Source organism: Galleria mellonella, unplaced genomic scaffold (genome assembly GCF_026898425.1).
Source record: "Galleria mellonella isolate WM207_F2 unplaced genomic scaffold, CSIRO_AGI_GalMel_v1 utg36, whole genome shotgun sequence".
Classification (NCBI taxonomy): domain Eukaryota; kingdom Metazoa; phylum Arthropoda; class Insecta; order Lepidoptera; family Pyralidae; genus Galleria; species Galleria mellonella.
Window position 1 is genome coordinate 8,609,989 of NW_026442086.1, and position 20,594 is coordinate 8,630,582.

The 20,594-nt window shown below is 46.4% G+C and overlaps 2 protein-coding genes across 4 annotated transcripts in view; one reads left to right on the forward strand and one right to left on the reverse strand.

Moving 5' to 3' along the window:
- Positions 1–8,113, forward strand: part of LOC113520725 (histone deacetylase 4) — a 115,995-nt gene extending 107,882 nt beyond the window's left edge. Inside the window, exons 10-18 of the mRNA XM_052897367.1 lie at positions 67–335; positions 421–645; positions 948–1,189; positions 1,285–1,641; positions 3,243–3,381; positions 3,598–3,840; positions 4,101–4,430; positions 5,086–5,270; positions 6,166–8,113. Coding sequence (XP_052753327.1) covers positions 67–335; positions 421–645; positions 948–1,189; positions 1,285–1,641; positions 3,243–3,381; positions 3,598–3,840; positions 4,101–4,430; positions 5,086–5,270; positions 6,166–6,226 — 2,051 coding nt within the window. The 3' untranslated portion in view covers positions 6,227–8,113. The remainder of the gene's footprint in view (positions 1–66; positions 336–420; positions 646–947; positions 1,190–1,284; positions 1,642–3,242; positions 3,382–3,597; positions 3,841–4,100; positions 4,431–5,085; positions 5,271–6,165) is intronic.
- A 1,979-nt stretch (positions 8,114–10,092) lies between these two features.
- Positions 10,093–19,320, reverse strand: LOC113520728 (GATOR complex protein MIOS-B). Of its 3 annotated transcripts, XM_052897370.1 has the most exons (15): positions 19,069–19,320; positions 18,579–18,773; positions 18,286–18,432; positions 17,891–18,040; positions 16,754–16,949; positions 16,439–16,544; positions 16,017–16,123; positions 15,883–15,968; positions 15,319–15,509; positions 15,059–15,152; positions 14,341–14,876; positions 14,130–14,268; positions 13,068–13,206; positions 12,577–12,993; positions 10,093–12,258 (listed from the first exon to the last, which is right to left on the reverse strand). In XM_052897370.1, exons 1-15 carry the CDS (start codon positions 19,193–19,195, stop codon positions 12,186–12,188), a joined length of 2,703 nt encoding a protein of 900 aa, XP_052753330.1. In that variant the 5' UTR covers positions 19,196–19,320; the 3' UTR covers positions 10,093–12,185. The 3 variants fall into 3 exon arrangements, with proteins under 3 accessions (XP_052753330.1, XP_052753329.1, XP_052753328.1); XM_052897369.1 differs by having other exon boundaries at positions 15,883–16,123; positions 17,891–18,034; XM_052897368.1 differs by having other exon boundaries at positions 15,883–16,123.
- Positions 19,321–20,594: the final 1,274 nt, after the last annotated feature.

The following is a 20,594-nucleotide window of genomic DNA, read 5'->3' on the forward strand; positions in this document are numbered from 1 at the left end:
TAAAAAACTATTAATTAAAAGTACGTATACTGTTTATGTAAATATTAAAGTGTCGATTTCCCGCAGACTGCGACGGTGGGTCTCCGCGAGGCTCGCCACCGGGCGCGGGCGCGGCGGCGGGCGCGGGCGGCAGCGGCGCGACGGCGCCCATCCGCGAGGAGGAGGAGTGCCCGCGCGCGCCCGAGCTGCTGTTCTCGTCGCCCTCCATGCCCAACATCTCGCTGGGCCGGCCGCACGCGCCGCCGCCGCGTCACCCCGCGCACGCCGCCCACCCCGCACACCCCGCGCACCCCGCGCACGCCGCGCACCCGGCGCACGCGGCGCCCGCGCAGCCGGTTAGCACCACACGTTGTTGTTTTATTTCAAGCCTTGACCTCCTTTTGAATGTAACGGACAGTAAAGAAGATATTTTGGTGGCAGGTGGGCGTGTCGCTACCTCCCGTATCAGAGGCGGAGGCGTTCTGCGCGAGCGGGGCGGCCGGCACGGCGGCGGGCGCGGGCGCGGGCGCGGCGGCGGCGGCGCTGGGCGCGCGGCTGGCCAAGCGGCCGCTGGGCCGCACGCACTCGGCGCCGCTGCCGCTCGGCGACCCCGCCCTGCAGCCGCCCACCGCGCACCACTATCTGCGCGACCAGATACGCAAAACGGTACCTTGTCCTTTGTTACTTCTTTCCGCTAGATGAACACTTTTCATGTCGCATATAATTGTTTAAATATGTAATGTTATATAATTATACAAACAACAATAATACTTTATGTAAATTACATAACATTTGTTCCTAAGATGACGAAATAAGAACACACTAATTTACTATTACAATTATCTCCAAGATATAATTATCCTGTTTCTAAAATTAAATATAGAAGAAGCAAAACTTGAAATAAATTATTAGTACCCGGCTTTCCAGTACATGTATGTTTAGTAGACACGATTATTCGGTGTTCGCAGGTGCTGACGCGGGCGCACGACGCGGCGGCCGCGCAGCTGCGAGAGGAGGAGGGCGAGGTGATCGACCTGACAGCGCGGCGCGCCGAGCCCGCGCCGGCGGCGGGCGTGGCGGCCGGCGCCGCCGCGCCAGCTGCGCCGGCCGCCGAGCCCGCGCCGCTAGCACGCGCGCTGAGCTCGCCGCTGGTGGGCGCGCGGCCGCCGGCCACCGGGCTCGCGTACGACCCGATCATGCTGAAGCACGGGTTAGTAGGGGGCGAGCGTGTAGTGGGGGGGGGGGGGGGGGCGGGGGCGGGCAGGCTCGGCGGGCCGGGATCGCTAACGCGGCGGACGTGTGCAGGTGCGCGTGCGGCGCCCACGCGCCCACGCACCCCGAGCACGGCGGGCGGCTGCAGTCGGTGTGGGCGCGGCTGTGCGAGACCGGGCTGGCGGCGCGCGCGCGCCGCACGCGGCCGCGCAAGGCGTCGCTGGAGGAGCTGCAGGCCGTGCACGCGGACGCGCACGTGGCCGTGTTCGGCGGCGGCGGCCGCGCGCGCGCCGGCGACGTGCGCCAGCTGGTGCGCCTGGCGTGCGGCGGCCTGGGCGTCGACTCGGACACGGCCTGGAGCGAGCCGCACACCGCCGCCGCCGCGCGCATGGCCGCCGGCGCCGTGCTCGACCTGGCGCTGCGCGTCGCCACCGGCGACCTGCGCAACGGGTACGCACGCGCACCCACACACGCACACACGCACACACACGCACCTTATACTAACATACGATCATGTTATATTTACGTCGATAAAAAATCAAACCCAAGTACTTCATAATCGAAACTTGCTTTAAAATCTGTAAATTTTAAGGTGTACGAGGGCTACACTGAAAATTTTTTGAACTGGCTACTTGAAAGCAATATAATAAAGAAAATTGTTAAAATTTTGAAAATGGGACTATTTACGAAATTATTCGTAAATAGTCCCATTTTCAAAATACGAATAAATTATATATTCAGTATTAACTGAATATATAATTTATTCGTTTATCATTTGTTTTACGGTTTGGCGACAAATGGAAAATAGTCTGTGTAACATTATCATGAACTTAACACGAGAAAATTTTCGTGCGATGACTTTCGATGTCAACTAAGTCAACAAGAAAGTTATGATAGACTACGATTGGCCTTTCACGATGAAACCCCGTCCTTTGCCACTGTTTACAACTGGTTTAATGAGTTTAAACGTGGTCGCACTAATCTCACCGATGATGTGCGTGAGGGATGACCTTCTACGGCGACGACTAAACATCAGTGTTGTGCGGCGTATGATAAAGACTGACAAAAGAGTGACCTATCAGCAGATCCGGGCAAGCTGAGGGATTTGTATGAGCCATGTGCACAAAATCCTTCATGAACATATAACGGTCAGGAAACTTAATGCTCGGTGGATACCTCATAATTTGACCGAGGCTCAAAAACTCCGTCGTATTGATTGGTGCCGTGAAATGCATGAAAGATTTAACTGAGGTGACTCAAATTCTGTGTTTGACATAGTTACGGGAGACGAAAACTGGATTTACTGTTATGATCCCAAAACGAAAAGACAGTCAGCTCAATGGGTGTTTCCTTCCGAGAAGTTGCCAACTAAAGTGAAGAGAGGTCTAAGCGTGGGAAAAAAGATGGTCGCCTCGTTCTTTGGAAGGACAGGTCATTACGCGACAATTGTTTTAGAGGATCGAAAAACAGTTACTGCAGAATAGTACAGTAATAATTGTTTGCCACGTGTTTTGGAAAAAGTGCGTGAGAAACGACCTCGCAGTAGGATCCTCCTTCACCACGACAATGCTTCGTCGCACACCGCCAGGCAAACGATCGATTATTTGGCGACCTCAGATGTAGAACTACTGGGTCATCGGCCTTACAGCCCCGACACCGCATCTTGCGATTTTTATTTATTCCGAAAAATAAAAAAAAAAACTTCGAGAAAAACGTTTTATGGACGCCGAGGAAGCTGTGGCTACGTTTCAGAAGGTCGTCGCAGAGATCCCTAAGGACGAATGGGCAAAGTGCTTTTCTCACTGGTTTTTCGGATGCAGCGATGTATTGACGTAAATGGGTACTATTTTGAAAAGATAAAATAAAGGTAAAAACTTGCTAATTTAATCAGTTTTTTATTTTCTAAGGACTTTCAGTTTGACCTTCGTATCTCACGGACGCTCCTGTAAGAAAACATTAAAAAGCTTCCCTTCTGTTAAACAATGTTTCTCAAATACATATCTCTGAGTAGTGCTACGCAGTATGTTAACGAAATCACTATTGCATCTCAGGTTCGCGGTGGTACGGCCGCCGGGCCACCACGCGGAGGCCAACCAGGCGATGGGCTTCTGTTTCTTCAACTCCGTCGCAGTCGCCGCCCGGATACTGCACACTAAGCTTAAACTGCAAAGGATACTCATCGTTGACTGGGTGAGTACATTAACAATTCTATTGGTTTAAAAATAAAATAAAAACATGTAAATACATGTATTTAATTACATTTTACAAGCTATTTTAGTAAACACGATTGCATTCATTTGTTGAGCAAACATATAAAAAAAAAGAATCCTAATCTTTCTTTTCGGCCAGTCTGTTTGTTATTGCAAATGAGTTGAAATGATTTTGAATGTGACATGCGCGCGGCAGGACGTGCATCACGGCAACGGCACGCAGCAGATCTTCTACTCGGACCCGCACGTGCTGTACATGAGCATCCACCGGCACGACGACGGCAACTTCTTCCCGGGCACGGGCGCGGTCACCGAGTGCGGCGCGGGCGCCGGGCTGGGCTACAACGTCAACGTGGCCTGGAGCTCGGGCTCCGACCCGCCCTACGGCGACGCCGAGTACCTGGCCGCGTTCCGCTCCGTCATCATGCCCATCGCCAAGGTAACGATAAACGCTCCACACTCTCCTGTAGTCGCTTGTTTGGGTCAAAAATGTAGATTTTTTAATAGTTACGATGATCTATAAATTTCAAATAAATCTTATACGAAACTGTTAATATTTATATAAAAAAAAGTAACTAGCGATCACCCCGGGTCAACCCGGGATCACAGCATTATAGTTCGCAAAGTTTAAGTTTTCGAGTGCGGTGGTAGAAACAGCAATTGCGACGAGCGGCCTCGAATATAGTTAGTGGGTGTCAGGAGTTCGAGCCGGAGGTGGTGCTGGTGTCGTGCGGGTTCGACGCGGCGGCGGGGCACCCGGCGCCGCTGGGCGGGTACGCGGTGTCGGCGGCGTGCTTCGCGCACATGACGCGCGAGCTGATGTCGCTGGCGCAGGGCCGCGTGGTGCTGTCGCTGGAGGGCGGGTACGAGCTGCCGGCGCTGTGCGACTGCGCGGCGGAGTGCGTGCGCGCGCTGCTGGGCGAGCGGCTGGCCGCGCCCGCGCTGCACGAGCTGGCGCGCGCGCCGCACCCGCGCGCCCAGCGAGCGCTGCGCCGCGCCATCGCCGCGCACGCGCACCACTGGCCCGCCGTGAGTACCGCACACGCACACGCACACTCTCCATACACATTCTGCAATATATCACAGCGCGCACTTTTTGCCACACTAACCTTAAAACGTTGGGCTCGGCGCCGGTCCCTGGGGACCGGCACTAGAATTTTCCATGTAACCGACGTCGGTCCCTGGGGATCGACACTAGAATTTCCCGTGTGGCCAGCATCGATCCCTGGGAACCGGCACTAGAATTTTCGTTTGAATGGCGTAAGTTTGTGAGACCGACAGTATTAAAGTTAAGAAATAAAATTAATCTCAATAAAATGTGATCAAATATAATTTTAATAAAATTTATAGAAACATTCTAAACAAAAATGCGGTTTATCTTTCCACATATTACAATACGCAACAACTTTTCTTATAATATTTGTTGCTGTCATTCGTCTAAAACGTCCAAAATAGCGCAACAAAAAATCCCTTATCTCATTAGTACTAATCTCTTGGCGATAGCATACAACATTGTATCTCTCGCCGGCTGCCGACTCAACAGAAAGGACAGCAAATTCGACGCCGGGCTTACCGTGTTAACTACACACGTACACATTGTCACATATAACATATAAACGTTACTTCTTATTTGTCGTTGTGACAACAAATGTGGTATAATACATAAAGGACATGTGGCGTACAGGTAAAGCAGTACAGCGAGACGGTGGGCCTGTCCGCGCTGGAGGCGGGCGCGGCCGGCAACGCGGGCGTGGGCGCGGGCGCGGCGCGGGGCCGCCTGCAGACGGAGCGCGACGCCGCCGACACCGCCGCCGCCATGGCCACGCTCTCCATGCACCAGGCGCCGGCCTGCACGCCCGCGGCCCTGCAGTCAGTACCGCCGCGCACTACACTGCACTGCACTACACACACCGCACACACCGCACACACCGCACACACCGCACACACCGCCGCCGCCATGGCCACGCTCTCCATGCACCAGGCGCCGGCCTGCACGCCCGCGGCCCTGCAGTCAGTACCGCCGCGCACTACACTGCACTGCACTACACACACCGCACACACCGCACACACCGCACACACCGCACACACCGCACACACCGCCGCCGCCATGGCCACGCTCTCCATGCACCAGGCGCCGGCCTGCACGCCCGCGGCCCTGCAGTCAGTACCGCCGCGCACTACACTGCACTGCACTACACACACCGCACACACCGCACACACCGCACACACCGCACACACCGCACACACCGCCGCCGCCATGGCCACGCTCTCCATGCACCAGGCGCCGGCCTGCACGCCCGCGGCCCTGCAGTCAGTACCGCCGCGCACTACACTGCACTGCACTACACACACCGCACACACCGCACACACCGCACACACCGCACACACCGCACACACCGCCGCCGCCATGGCCACGCTCTCCATGCACCAGGCGCCGGCCTGCACGCCCGCGGCCCTGCAGTCAGTACCGCCGCGCACTACACTGCACTGCACTACACACCGCACACACCGCACACACCGCACACACCGCACACACCGCACACACCGCCGCCGCCATGGCCACGCTCTCCATGCACCAGGCGCCGGCCTGCACGCCCGCGGCCCTGCAGTCAGTACCGCCGCGCACTACACTGCACTGCACTACACACACCGCACACACCGCACACACCGCACACACCGCACACACCGCCGCCGCCACATAATATTTATGTTTTTTATACCTTTTTTTTTCTTTAATATGTAATATTGATGAACTGGCCCACAGGTCGGCGGACAGCTCGCGGTCGGTGTCGGAGGAGCCGATGGAGCAGGACGAGGGCAAGTGAGGCGGCCGGCAGCCGCCCGGCCCCCGCCCCGCCCGGCCCTAGCCGGCCGCCGCCGCCGCCGCCGCCGCCGCAGCAGCAGCAGCAGCAGCGGCGCCTTACTTTTTATATTTAACACTTAAACATTCCCCGCGCGCCCGCTCGCCCGCCCGCCCCCCGCCCGCCCCGCGGACGCCCCGCGGACGCCCCGCGCACGCCACTACTTATTTATTTAGAGCCGACTTTATAGAGAAACGATATTTTGTGGATGATAAATTTAAGAGAGTTTATGTATATTTATGAAGCCGTATACCGTAGCAGTAGAGGGCGGTGGCGTGATTAGCAGGAGGAGGGAGGAGCCGCACGGCGAGGCGCGGTGGGCGGAGGGGGGGTGGGAGGGAGGCGAGGAGGCGGCACGTCGCGCCACGCGCCGTAACGTCGTAAACGAAACGCGTCCTGCCAAATACTTATGTTTTGTAAATCGCGATGTGCTATATGTATATTACATAAAGTGTCTATTCGATGTAATAATTCATAATGAATTAGTAAAGGTATAGAGAATTATATGTGTAGGTGGTAAAGTTAAGACAAATCTTAATTTGAAAGCTTTAAAGAGAGTAGTAAAATATTAATAACGTGTACAAAAGATATTTATATTATATATTTGAATATTTTTAAATATACCTGCGCAGTGTAGGTAGTATGTGTCGTTCGTGCTCTTCGTACGCACCGGGCCCCGCCCCGTGTCTACTGTACCAAAGATTGTTTCCAATACAGAATAACCACGTGTAATACTTCTTTGTTGTATGTACATATATTATACATAAAAGTCTATATATATATATATATATATATATATATATATATATATATATATATATATAATTTGATGATTTCTACGAGAGGAAACGAACTTTTTGTATGAACATGGAATACTGATTTTTTTTCTATGTATACTTGTTAAGTAGAGCCCGACCGCGGCGCGTGTACATAGTGCAGCGGATATATTTATTGGGCCCGGTCGGTTGTCTGTGAAATTGTTCTAATTAAGTATATATTTTGATGGTGATGCCCTCTATTTGTACATTTGTCTATGTGATACAAGTGTTGTACTAAATGCTTATAAAGATACTGATACTACTGCGGGCAGCGCCCGGCGCGGCTCCCCGCCCTTTACATGGCAGATCGCATTGTGACATAGTGTTGACATTGTTTCCGTGCTCGTCACCTGTGTGCACGAGACACGTCCTGTCGCGGACCTTGTGTACAGTTTTATGTACTACGATATGTAGTTTGTACTGTTGTAACAGTTTTGTACCTTTGTTGAACATTAAGCATTGTCTTTGTATAGAACAGATGTTGTCTCCACTCAACACGCACCGTGTTGACGGGGGATACGTTTTCTTTTCACTTCGAACTGCACGCTCATTGGAAGAGTGTCCAGTTTCTTTTGTATTTTCGCTCCAGAATCTCGTATCGCTCGCCACGTGTGAGGTGGCGTGCGTTTGAACTAGTGGCGCGGTACGGTGACGTCTGCAATATTTAATGTTTTCTAGCGATGTTACATCTGACGCGCCCGCCGTTGTACACTGATCTCGATATCCGAGCGAGCGCGATGACGCCGCCGTACCGCGCCCGAGCGTCTGGAGCGGTGCTGTGGATACGTCGCCGACGTAGTTGTTCCGCGGGGCCGCCGGGCCCCGTCTATATTTTTGTATGAAGGCTGTCCGTGTGTGTGTAACTGTATACGTAACGTATATACCTGCCGCTAGGTAGCACGTACCAGAGGGATGCGATCCTTGTACGATAAACAGAGTTAAACAATGTTGTGTCTTTGAAAATTTTATTGTTAAATTGGAATACAGATGAAAGAACTATTTAATAAATGTATATATATATTTGGAATTTTAACTGTATTTTTATTTGGAATCCCTTCATTGCTGTCTAGCTGTATTCCGCAAAATTGGAATAACAAGTATTCTGTCTTTGGCTTTTTATAATAATTATATACTTTATTATTCAAACTACAATGTGGTCCGTTTTGTTAGTAACAATTTTCTTACAAACTACGTTAGTAAAAAAAGAAAAGCAAATTGATTTAATTAAGCAATTCACTGAGATGTGAGCCAGCCGACTAGATCAGCATCTGAATGCAATGCCCAATTATAGGTGAGTTATATTTCTCGCCTGTTACTTTTAGAATGCTGTTGGCGCTTGTCCTAACCCTGTGCAGCAATGATGCAGTCCTCTTTCTCCTTATAGCGTAGTAGTCGTCTACGCGAGATTAAGCAAACATGCTATTAGCGCTACAAAAGCGAGCTAGCCTTAACAGCACTCTAAAACTATTATTGTACTGGATTCGTAGGGCACTGAGTGAGGCCTGTGCGCAGTTGACCCACAGGCTGCTCGTGCAGAATGTTTGGCAGTATGCTTTGAAGAGTGTGATTTTTACTTCTTCACTACAACGGGCAAACCTGCGAGCCAACATGTTACATCTAACAGCCAATGCCCTACGCTCCCTTTCGATATCAGTTTGATCTTTAAGGTCATCAGTAACATAGTGCCCTAGGTATTTAAATTTATGCACTCTTTTTATATTTGCTCCGTGTAATTGGATGTCGGGCACGTTCGTGGGACAAATAAATATCGTAAATATCAAATACTCTGTCTTGTTTACATTGTATTTTAGCCCATGACTCGCTGAGTACGTCTCACACATATGCATAAGCTGTCTTAGGGCTCTAATCGTTGAAATCAGCAGCACCATGTCATCAGCATAGCTAATGTTGTTGACACAGACATTATCTACGTGACGTCCAACACGGCTACTGCCGAGTCCAACAATCGGATCATGTATGTACAAATTGAAGAGCTTGAGCGAGGTTAAACCACCTTGCCTCACTCCGCATTCCAGCTTGTAATCCACGGAAAGCGCATTTCCCCACCGAACGCTGTTTACCTGATTGGTATACCAATACTTCAATATATTAATAAGTCTACCACATACGTTACTGTCTTTAAGCTTTTTCCAGAGGATATCATAAGATACAAGATCAAAGGCCTTGGAAAGATCCAGAAAACATGCAAATATCGGCGTTTGTCTGCTTGTAAGTACTGGAGAGTATGCTTAAGATTCAGAACTGCCAATTCGGTAGATAGCCCAAGACGGAAACCGAACTGAGCATCATGTAAATGTAGATGTTTGTTCAAATATGAGTCAAGCAAACCGTCCATCACCTTAGATACAACAGTTGCCAGTGAAATAGGTCTATAATTGTTACAGTCCGAGATATCACCAGTTTTACTTTTTAAAATTGACACAACCACCGTTTTAATTAATTTGGTGGGTAAATACGCATGACTTAAGCAAAGGGAAAAGAACATTGATAAAACTCGCGGAAGATGCACTCCGGTATACTTGAGATATTCTATGCTTTATGCAACTTAGAATGGCAACAAACTGATGGCCCACCTGATGTAAAGTGGTAACCGTCGCCTATAGACATGAGCAGTACCATGGACATAACAAAGTTTCGTCCATGATACGCCTCATGCGTGGCCATTCCTGAGAACTCAGGTGTTATTCCTCTATACCCTGTAAATTCACGCCGTATCCCACCCTTCAAACCGAAACACAGCCATGCAAACACAACTGCTTCACGGTTAAAACACGAATGGGACAGAGGTGCGCAAGCAAGTAACTTTTGTACAAATTGTAACTCTGGTGAATATTCTTTGTTTGGCTGTATATTCTATTAAAATTTGTTCAACCATTTTTATGTGATTGAATAAAAAACAACTTTGCAAACTTTCACATTTATTATATTAATTGAATTTAAATAAATACATGATCAAAAATAGACAAGTTACATAATAATGAAACAACAACAAAACTGTAATAATTGACAATCTTTATACAAAAATAAACATCTCTTACATGCTAAAGTTATAAAAATAGTTCACTTAACAATGTATATACAAAGTTATTGTTAACCTAAAACTTAAATTATAAACACTAATGAACACAAAATGAATAACTAATCGAGCGAGTTAAACAATATTGGCCACTTTAGTCATTTAGGTACCTCATTTAAAAAAATATATTAAATTTGAGTAAAAATATATTTGAGAACGCAACTATTTTCTTCCCGCAAACAAAGTTTTTAGGTGACAAAATAGGGACTTTGTGAAAGAGTGTGGTAAAATAGTTAAAATGCGTTCTATAATAACAAAATTCGACTTTAATTGTAGCAAAGGTAATGGTTCTTGAGAGGAGTGAAAGTTTAACGGCATGCCAGATTATGATAGGAGATGAAAAAGTGGAGCAAGTGAGTGAGTTTCTATATTTAGGTTCTTTGTTTACGAGGGATGGGAAGTGTGACAGAGATATTGAGAGGAGAGTAAAAGCGGGAAACAGTGTTAACGGTGCACTGCTCTCGATTATGTCAAGTAAAAATGTATCGAGCAAAGCTCGCCTTGCCATAATTCAAGGACACCAACACATTTATGGAAGCGAATCGTGGGTATGGCAGAAGAAGCATGAAAGTAAAATAAATGCTGTACAGATGAGAGCTTCGAGAAGTATGTGTGGTATTACATTAAAAGATAGAGTAAGAAACAGTGTGATTAGAGAGAAGTGTGCACTGAAAGACGATGTAGTGACAAAAATAGAAAAAGGAATGTTGCGTTGGTTTGGTCATTTGGAGAGGATGGATGAAAGAAGAATTACGAAAGAGATTTATCGAGCAAGAATGAATGGAGATGACGGTAGGGGCCGCCCTAGACGGACGTATGTTGACCAAATAGGCGACGTGTTGAAGAAGGGCCAAATTAAAAGTACCCGTAACCGGCGAGCGTGTATGAAAAGATTGATGAATGTGGAAGAAGCGAAAGAGGTTTGTTTGAATCGCAGCATTTGGCGTTCCATTGTTTCTGCCTACCCTAATGGGAGACAGGTGTGACAGATATATATGTATGTATGTATTGTAGCAAAACCTGTTATTTTGATTTCAAAACTAAACCACTTAACCGATTTTTTAACCAAGTTCAATCTGTACGATTAAAAAAAAATCCTAATCGGTTTATAACTGACGAAGTTATGAGGTAATATAAAAAAAAAATACAATTGAATTAACAACCTCCTAAGTTGGTTGAAAACAATTACATTGGAACATTCAATAGATACGTAACGATTCGTCAAAAATCCCAAACTCATTATAAATTTAAATATATTGACTAACAATACATTCTTATGTGTTCAATCAAAAGTACAGAATCGAAATAAATACGCTTCCTGGGGGCCTACCATGAAATGTAATTCCGAAGTCTCGGACTCAGCTTCGTGTTTTCGTTTATACATAAATCGGCCCAGTAAATGGAGCTTAACATTTCGTTCGTCATAAATCCTACCATAAAAGTCAAAAGGAATAATATTTTAATATTTTTAATGTTTTTAAACGGTAAGTATTATGTAATTTTAACATCAAATTTGTGTTTCGTTCGGCTCCGAAATTTCGGAAAACATTTCATGGTAGGCCCTCTGATCTCGCTTTTTATTCTTGCAATATCATCACTACGTGTAGACGGCGCCACCTAACTATAAATATCTTATGAAACAAATAGTTGTGTTTAGTAGACAGATTTGCAGTAATGCTACGACTTTGCACAGATATCGTGGCGATGTAAGTGGCGCCGTCGCCTGCGATGAGGGCTGTAATGCGCGTATCGCAAGAATGAAGGGTAAGATCGTAAAATATTGTTCATTTCGATGCTGCGTTTTTCTCAAATAACAAAACGTTATAATTTTTATTGTAATCCGAAATATAATGTACATCAGTTGCTATTATTATAAAAAAAATATACGATGTGTATAACATTTGATGATATACATAACTAGATATTGTTTTGTGTAATGTTGTAAATACTACAGGAAGCGTTCAGTACCGTGTTTGTGCAGCGGTGTGCGTGTAGTGACGCGCGGACACTAGAAGCGGTCGGGCGGGTCCAGCGTGCTGCAGCGGCAGCTGCACGAGCTCACCGGACACTCCGAGTGCTCCCTGCCGACGTAACAACCAACTATATAACTTACAGCACGACAAATTTGTACGATCCTCCAAAAAAAAATTGTGAAATGTGCCCATTGCACTGTCTCGCAGCATGTGTAAAAACTAGTATAAAAACAAAACTTATTATACATGATATGGGCTTTATATGTTTTTATTATAACCAAATTTTTAGAAAAAGAACAATATGTCTCGGTAACAGCTATACAATTTGAGAGGAATAACTGTTTAATAAGGGAAAATAAATAATTCTCCGTTACAAGAGGTAGCATGCGCGGGAGAGTATTGTGGATGTAGAGGCGCGATACTGACTGGAACCAGTGCAGCAGATGGGCGGCGTGGCCGCCGTGGCGGCAGGCCACGCACCACGAGAACCAGCCGGCGAAGGCGGCGGGCGCGGCGCCGCCCAGGTGCAGCGCGCACACGGCGCAGCGCGGCAGCGGCTTGCGGCAGTGCGGACACGCCGCCAGCTGCTTCAGCTTGGCGGCGGCCGGCGCCAGCCGCGCGAACGCCTGCCGCGGCCGCGCCGCCGCCGCCGCCGCCACCGCCTTGCCGCAGTACGAGCACGCCACGCACGCGCCGCCCGCCGCCGCCGCCGCCGCGCCGCCCGCGCCGCCCACGCCGGCCGCGCCGGCCGCGCCGCCCGCCGCCGACAGCGCGCCGCTCACCCACGTGTCCAGCGCGCACCGCGCCCACCACAGCTTCCAGCTGTCCAGCAGGCACCGGTAGCTGCAAATGTTCAGTTTATTGCCACGTCGCCTCTTCATACGGCAGCCGACCCGAGCTGCACGAGCGCTACCTACCTGTCGAGCCAGTGCTGCACGCGGTGGTCGCGCAGCATGTCGGCGGTGAAGCAGCGCGCGGCGATCAGCGCGACGGACTGCACGTCGCCCGTGTTCTCCAGCCAGCGCTGCAGCAGCGCGATGCCCTCCGGACTCGCGCCTGACGCACACACCAGCATTCCACATCAATACCAGTGCCGACATATCAGTATCATAACAAAAATTAATTAATTTAAGACAGGGGGAATGGTCACGCCTAAGACAAGATTTTGTTATATAATTTATTCATTATAGTATTTATTAAAAATAAAAATACTAATATTGTTTGAATTAGAACACAAGAATATTATGCAGTTGTTATACTTCTTCTAATATCTGATATTATTAATTTTGACACGCTAATAGCGTTTATGGGGAACAAAAAAGAACAGAAATGGAAATTGGAAAAATATGTATATTGGCGACAGGATCTTAGAAGACTATGGCCGTGAAGAAAAGCCAAAAAGAAACAATAGAATTTCTTAAATTTGGTAAAGAATAATATAAAGCTATAAATATGTGGCCTGTATGCACATATTGTCCACCTCATTAAGCTCGGTACTAACAATCAGTCGTGGAGAACCGGTATAATAGACAAATATCAAGAAATATTAATCCAAAAACCATTTAGTGTTCAGCTTGAGTGAGTTTATGCGCTGGATGCCTAAGAATTCCCCAATGGTAGCTACGTCTACCACACACACTGTTCTATCATGACCAGGAAATACTTTAGTTATTTGGTCTTTAGGTCGCAATCCCCGCGGCATACTTGCATTGATAGATTAGAATGTCATAGCAGGGAGTTTTGGCCTCTATGTGAAGCCAAACTGGCCATATATACTTTGAGCCATCTAGATCAAAAGTGATCTGTAAATTAGGTTTTTATATCAGTGTGATGTTCCTAATAAATGTCCATCGTTCAAAGACAAGGGTCAAGGCAGCTCAGAGGAGCTGAAGTAAGCAGCGTTGTCATAGAGACAGTTTACGATGTTGATTTGGTGACACAGAGGAAGCTTTGTCGAAGTCAGTAATAGTTGATCGTACCTGTAAGCAGTATCCCAGAAAGGTCGCCTTGCTCGACGAGCGCGTCGCACGTCTGCTGCAAGTACTCGCTCAGTTTCGCGTCCGACAGGAATATGCACGCGAACGCCACGCGGTCCTCGAGCCGCATCTCGGTCTCGTTCTACAAGTTAAATAAATGCGTAAGTACCTGCAAGTGTCTGACAATGGTAGAAGGTGGTGTGGATGTACTTGCCAGCACGGCGGCGAGGTCGGGGTGGTGCGGCGGCGCGGCGTGGTGCGCGGCGGCGGCGGCGGAGGCGGAGGCGGAGGCGGAGGCGGGCGCGGAGGCGGCCAGGAAGTGCAGCAGCGCGCGCAGGTAGGCGTCGGGCAGCGCGGGCGCGGCGGCGGCCAGCGCCTCGCGCCACAGCCGCTCGTCGCTGAGCCCGGCCAGCGCCAGCGCCACGACGCGCAGCTGCGGCTCGCGCGCGCGGCCCAGCACGTCGAGCGCGGCGCGCAGCCGCAGGTGGAAGGCGGCCAGCGCCGCCGCGCGGCACGGCGTGCCCGCCGCCTCGGCGCGCTCCACGCCGGCCGCCGCGTTCTCCCAGCCCCAGCCCCAGCCGCACAGCTGCAGCCCGCGGCCGCGCGCCGCGCTGCGGAACACGGCCACGCGCCGCGCCGGCAGGTCCGGCAGCAGCGACGGCACCATCTCCGACCGGTACTCGGCCCCGCCGCCGCCCCGGAACACCGTCCGCACGCCCGGGTGCTTCCACGGGCTGTTCCTGATGCACCCTGCGACACCACACGCTCCATGTACGCGACACTCAAGTTATACAAGCAGCTTATTCATGCTGCGCACCTGCCCTATATAACTATTTCATACATATAAACTACTAAACGATATCCCCGTAACACAACCAAAATTAACATAAATTTATTATTACACAAAACTCCCTATATTAAATTTTACTTACCATCCTCGACGAGCGATTTGCTAAGCGCCAAAAAGTGCCACAGCCCGCTCAGCGCCTCGTCTTCGGCGAGGTCCGCGTTCTGCCATAAATCTGGCTGTAAAGTAGACATAAAAACTTATGACTAGAATAAAATTACAAAAATCCGGCTCGAAGGACTAAAAAAATGGAACATGACATTTTTGTCTTCGATGTTGAAAATTACACGTACGATAGTATTCCTTTTATTGATTGACAAATAGTTCAGTAACGACGACGAGCACCTTGAGGCCGTAGTCGGTGAGGGCGCGGCGCCGCATGTCGTAGGAGACGTCGCGCAGCGCCCCGTAGAAGTCGTCGGCCATGAGGCGCAGCGCGGCGCCGGCCGCCGACCACACCAGCCGGCCGCCCGCCGCGCCGCCCGCGCCCCACGCCACCGTCACGCGCTCCGTCACCGTGTAGTCCGCCGCCGCGCCTGCGCATGCGCACATCACACACGTGACACACGCGACACACGCGACACACGCGACACACGCGACGAGCTCAGCAGGTCACTCACTCCCTCCACCCTCATCCAAACGTGGTACTGTGCTCGTCTGTGTCACTTGTTACTGTGACATGGTAACGTGACTTTCTATCTCATATTAACATGTAACAGTTAATATGAAAATAATTACAACAGAAATCGGTCTTAATAAATTGAGTTTAACATTTCGTTCCTTAGAAATCCTGTCTAATTTTTGTTTGTCCTGCCCGTTGACACCAGATACTGTCTTATCAATATATTCCACGACAATAACTATGGAACAGCTGTGGTTTGAAGCGATGCTATAGCGGCGTGGCGTTACCCGTGAGGCTGACGGCCAGCAGGCGCGCCTCGTGCGTGGGGTGCCAGCTGAAGGTGGCGAGCTGCTGCGCAGCCGGCGCGGCGCCGGCGGCGGCGGCGGCGGCGGCGGCGGCGGCGGCGGCGGCGGCGGCCGGCGCGGCGGCGGCGGCGGCCGGCGCGGCGCCCGGCAGCGGCGTCACGTCGCGCTCGATCACGCTCGGGCCCCGCGAGTACTCCTCCAGCTCCGCCTCCACCGCCGTCGCCTGCCAGCAATTCATTTGTCACCACTTACATATTGTATTATAATACATATTTTCTACTGTTAGAAATACAAACGAGACACGCACACTTTTAACCATTTTATCGATTCCCTTAATAAAGAAAATCTTCTTGAAGGACATTTGAAACAAGACTCCGATCATGTATAACATGTAATACAGAGTACAAATGGTGAAGTTAAACAATAATTTAATCATTATTAATAAAATATCTCAGAGCTGAGTGCACGAAACGCTGTTGAAGCGTGTAACCTAATCCAAGTACGTAAAATGAATAAATAAACAAACAAATACCATTACCTCGTTATCGACGATGTTTGTGCTCTTGCAGTCATTGTTTGCTTGCTGTATATCGTGCAGTCGAAGGGTGCTCGAGTCGCGTTGGAGAGATAACAGAAGATTTCGTCTGAACAATTATTAGATAGTTATAACAACATTGTTAATATTATGTATTGAACACTCGAATGCGATGCATAGAAATATTAATTTTTTAAAAAGGAATGTGACAAAAGTATACACTGCGGAAGGACTTTGTGAATTATTGTCAATTGTAAAAACAAATGGTATTTCATAGTGAATAGTGGGAGTGCGAAGTGTGGAGAGGCGCGGGCGCACCTGGTGGGGCACCACTGCATCTTGAGCACGGGGCGCGGCTGCGGCAGCGCCAGCAGCGGCCGCGAGAGGGCGCGGGCGTCCCACACGCACACCACGTGCTCGCCGCGCGACGCCAGCTGCCACGGGTTGTGCGGGTCGGCCACCACGCCGTAGCAGTGCCGGCTCGTCGCCACGCTCACCGCCTTGTTCGACAGGTCTGCCGCCACCCACGCAACAACAACAACACACATACGCTGTGTACATCGTGCATACAATATAAAGGGTTTGGGTGTGTGCCTTATGGAAGCCTTATGTGCATTATTCAAGGCCCAATTCTATTTAAAAAATCGAGCACTGTTCGGAAATCAAACAATTTTCTTTTTTTAAACTAGCTCAGTTGCGGTGTCAGAATTTCAGAATATTTTATCTTAGGAATGTAGGGAAGTTATGAGAAGGTAGAACAAACAGTCATACTAGAGGTAGTAAGAAGCCATTCATTAATTATGTACTATACATAACCCTTACTTAACATTAGTGTTCGACCGAAACAGGCAGCCAAAACCAAAACCGAAACTTACTGAAACATATTTAAAATTTCTCTTCTATACTGAAATCTAGTGTATTTTTTACCCAATTATTTACACAAACACACAGATAGTTGAAAGGTAAAAATAAACATTAATTTATGTATGTAACAAATATGTCATATATATTTATATGTAAAAACATGTTAAAATTATGACCTACTCTTGGAAGTAAACTTAAAAAAAAACAACTTTCAGTTAGACACACACACAACACACACACAAAGTTTAGGCGCGGCCGAAAGTTTTGGCAAATTTTTGGCCGAAACCAAAACTACAGCCAAAAGTAGAATTTGCCGAAACTAGGCGAAACCGAAACTGAAAGTTCAATCAAACACTACTAAACATATACATATTTATAAAAATGTGAAAGTGTGTTTGGTGGTTTGTTACCTCTTGGTGTTTTAATAGCTTTACCCACCATATAAAATATGATATACAAGTACTATCTGGCATGGAGAATGACACAGGTTACTTTTTACCCCCTATCATATGATCAGTAAACATATCCCAGTCTGCGCAAACAGTCACAAAGAAAGTAAAAGCTAATCCCAGTATAAAACAGTACACTTACCTCTAAGATCAAATATCTTAATGTACTTAAGGTTCATGCTAGCGAGCAGTGTGCGATTAGAGCTGTTAGTCCACGCCACACTGTGGGCCGTCTCCGACAGACCCATCTCTGCTATTGGTTTTGGAGACTCTGAACTTTGTCCTTCTGAAACTTTAGTTAGAACCATTATTTTTTTCTCAATGAGTATACAAAGTCATTTACTGATTCACTGTTATTTCAAATTTTAGGAGTACTTTGAGAATTCTCAAATGTATTTAATTGCTTGGACTACCAGACACTAGATCAATTTAAAAATTAGGTATCCATTCTAAGTTGAACATTGCCTACTTCATTATTAGTGGTCCGTTCAGATTTGCTCATATGCAAATAAGACAAAATCAATTGATTACTTTTACCTCTATCAGTCTGTGTTGCAGGGATCCGGTTCACATCCCACAGTAGAATGCAATGGTCATTGCGGTACTTCTCCAATGCCACAGCAAGCATATTTGTCTCCACATGACTCCAGGACACAGAATTGCACAGGCGAGGGTACCTGGGTACTATATACAAAACCAACACTATAGTTTCAGTTCTAAGTTAAAATTTTATAGATTTTTTGGTTACCTATCACCCATATGCTACAAGTATGGAATATACACAGTGAATATATAAGCAGACATTGATATTACAGCATAAATTGACTTACCAAACTCTCTGCCAACGAGTCCCAGGGGGTCATATGTTTGTTTGAGTGTACTGAGGGTGACACGGCCATTGTTATGTCCGAGGGCTACCAGTGGTTCAGGCTGTTCCGTGATCGCACTGATATCGACACAGCGGACGGTACTCGCGCTCTGGGATGCGACCACTGTCGCTCCACGGTTGGCCGAGATTTGAGAGACTGGATAAATAGTAATAACTAACTTAGAGCAATTTTTTTTAACAAAACCAGCTAAAGGCTACTGTAGGCTTTTAGCAAGTAATTACAAGCGAAGATCAACAACGACGTATATTATAAATAATGAGATATTGTATATAATTAGATATTGAAATCAAACGTAAATATACCGACACCGGACAACTAGGACAATTTAATACGACATAATATGTATGTATGTGTAATTAATATCAGCCAGTACAGTAGTATTATAATAACTGCTGTATTTAAATAATTCTCTAGTAATAAATTAACTTACATGTTGTTTTTTTATCGATATCTTTAAGACGAGAAACTTCGTAGAGGGTTATGTCTGATCCCCATATTATGAATTTGTTATGGTGCACCGGAGACCAAATCACATCCAATTTAGTACCTGACATCATTTTTATGTATTTTCATTTGTTTTTGTAATAAATAATTTTATTTTTCATAATAAAATCAAAAAAATATACGACAACAAAAAATGTTTTGATTTTGAAATTTCCTTTTTTTTCATCAACTCATTCAGTTTACTATGCTTTAAAGACTGAAAAAACAAAACGCAAATAGTGGCATCCGTCAACGGTCTAAATACTAAATTCTTATTAAGTATAAATAAATTATCCGATCCAGACAAAATATATATGCTAGATATGATTACTTGCTCATTAGATTATTTTAAATTTAATTTTGAATTAAATTTGTAATTAAAACAAAATTTGAAGCTCTTAGATTAGGAACTTTTAATCTATTTATGATTATACTTATGGAGAGTAATTTACTATCAACCTGAATAAAGGTAAAAAGAATCGTTTCTTTATATGAAAAACTATATGTTCCATTATGTTTGCTAAATAACTAAAATAAATAACCAAAAATGATTTTTTCTTGAAAAAAATTTGTGTCGGAGTGTGGACCTACATTATCTATTAATTAAACCGACCCTGGATAAATTTAAAGGAAATAAACTTCAACTAATAAAGTTACAAAAAGTAAAGCTTCCGCCTTTTTTACAATTTTTAAAAATAAACTTTGAAATAGAATGATATTAAACATAATAATGTTATGTTTAATATCATTTTTAATTTTTTTATTATGCATTAAATAGTAAATAAAGATATTAAATTTTTGATCTCAGCGCATTTTACTCCAACAATAACATTTGTTATTTTTTGTCCTTTAATAATAATAGCTTCTATAGTATAATTCTCTTTATCTCTTTATAAGTACATCAATAACTTAGTAATATATAAAACTTAATATATATAACTTATTAAAATATACTTAATTTCTGAAGCCGGTCTCATGAAATGAATTTTCTAAACACTTTTTTATTCACCTATGTTTTACATTAAATCTAATACATGCAATTATTTCATAAAATTAAAGTAACTGTTTCGTTGTTCATGCATGTCGCATGTGTTACTTGAATTAAAAAGGCTTGTACAAAATTTACGTAACTCGATTATTAAATTTGAAAATTTAAAGGAATCGTTTATTAATATTATGAATAGAGGCTCTTATAAAATAGTTGTTCAACATAATTACTTATTTATTATGTTGAAAATTCTAGGTGGTTGCATGACAAATTTTCTAGTTTTGTCTAGATAAGGACAGTGTTGACTCTGAATTAACTAAGTGTTTACTTGTTCTGTGGTTCGGATGTGTAAGTATCTATCTTGGTAATTTCGTCATTTTTGACAGATTCATTCTATTGTCCAATTCCAGACAATTTATTTAGGCAGCATGGTTTTTAGCCTGTTCCAAACGGAACAAATACTAAAAAAAAAAAATCTATTGTGA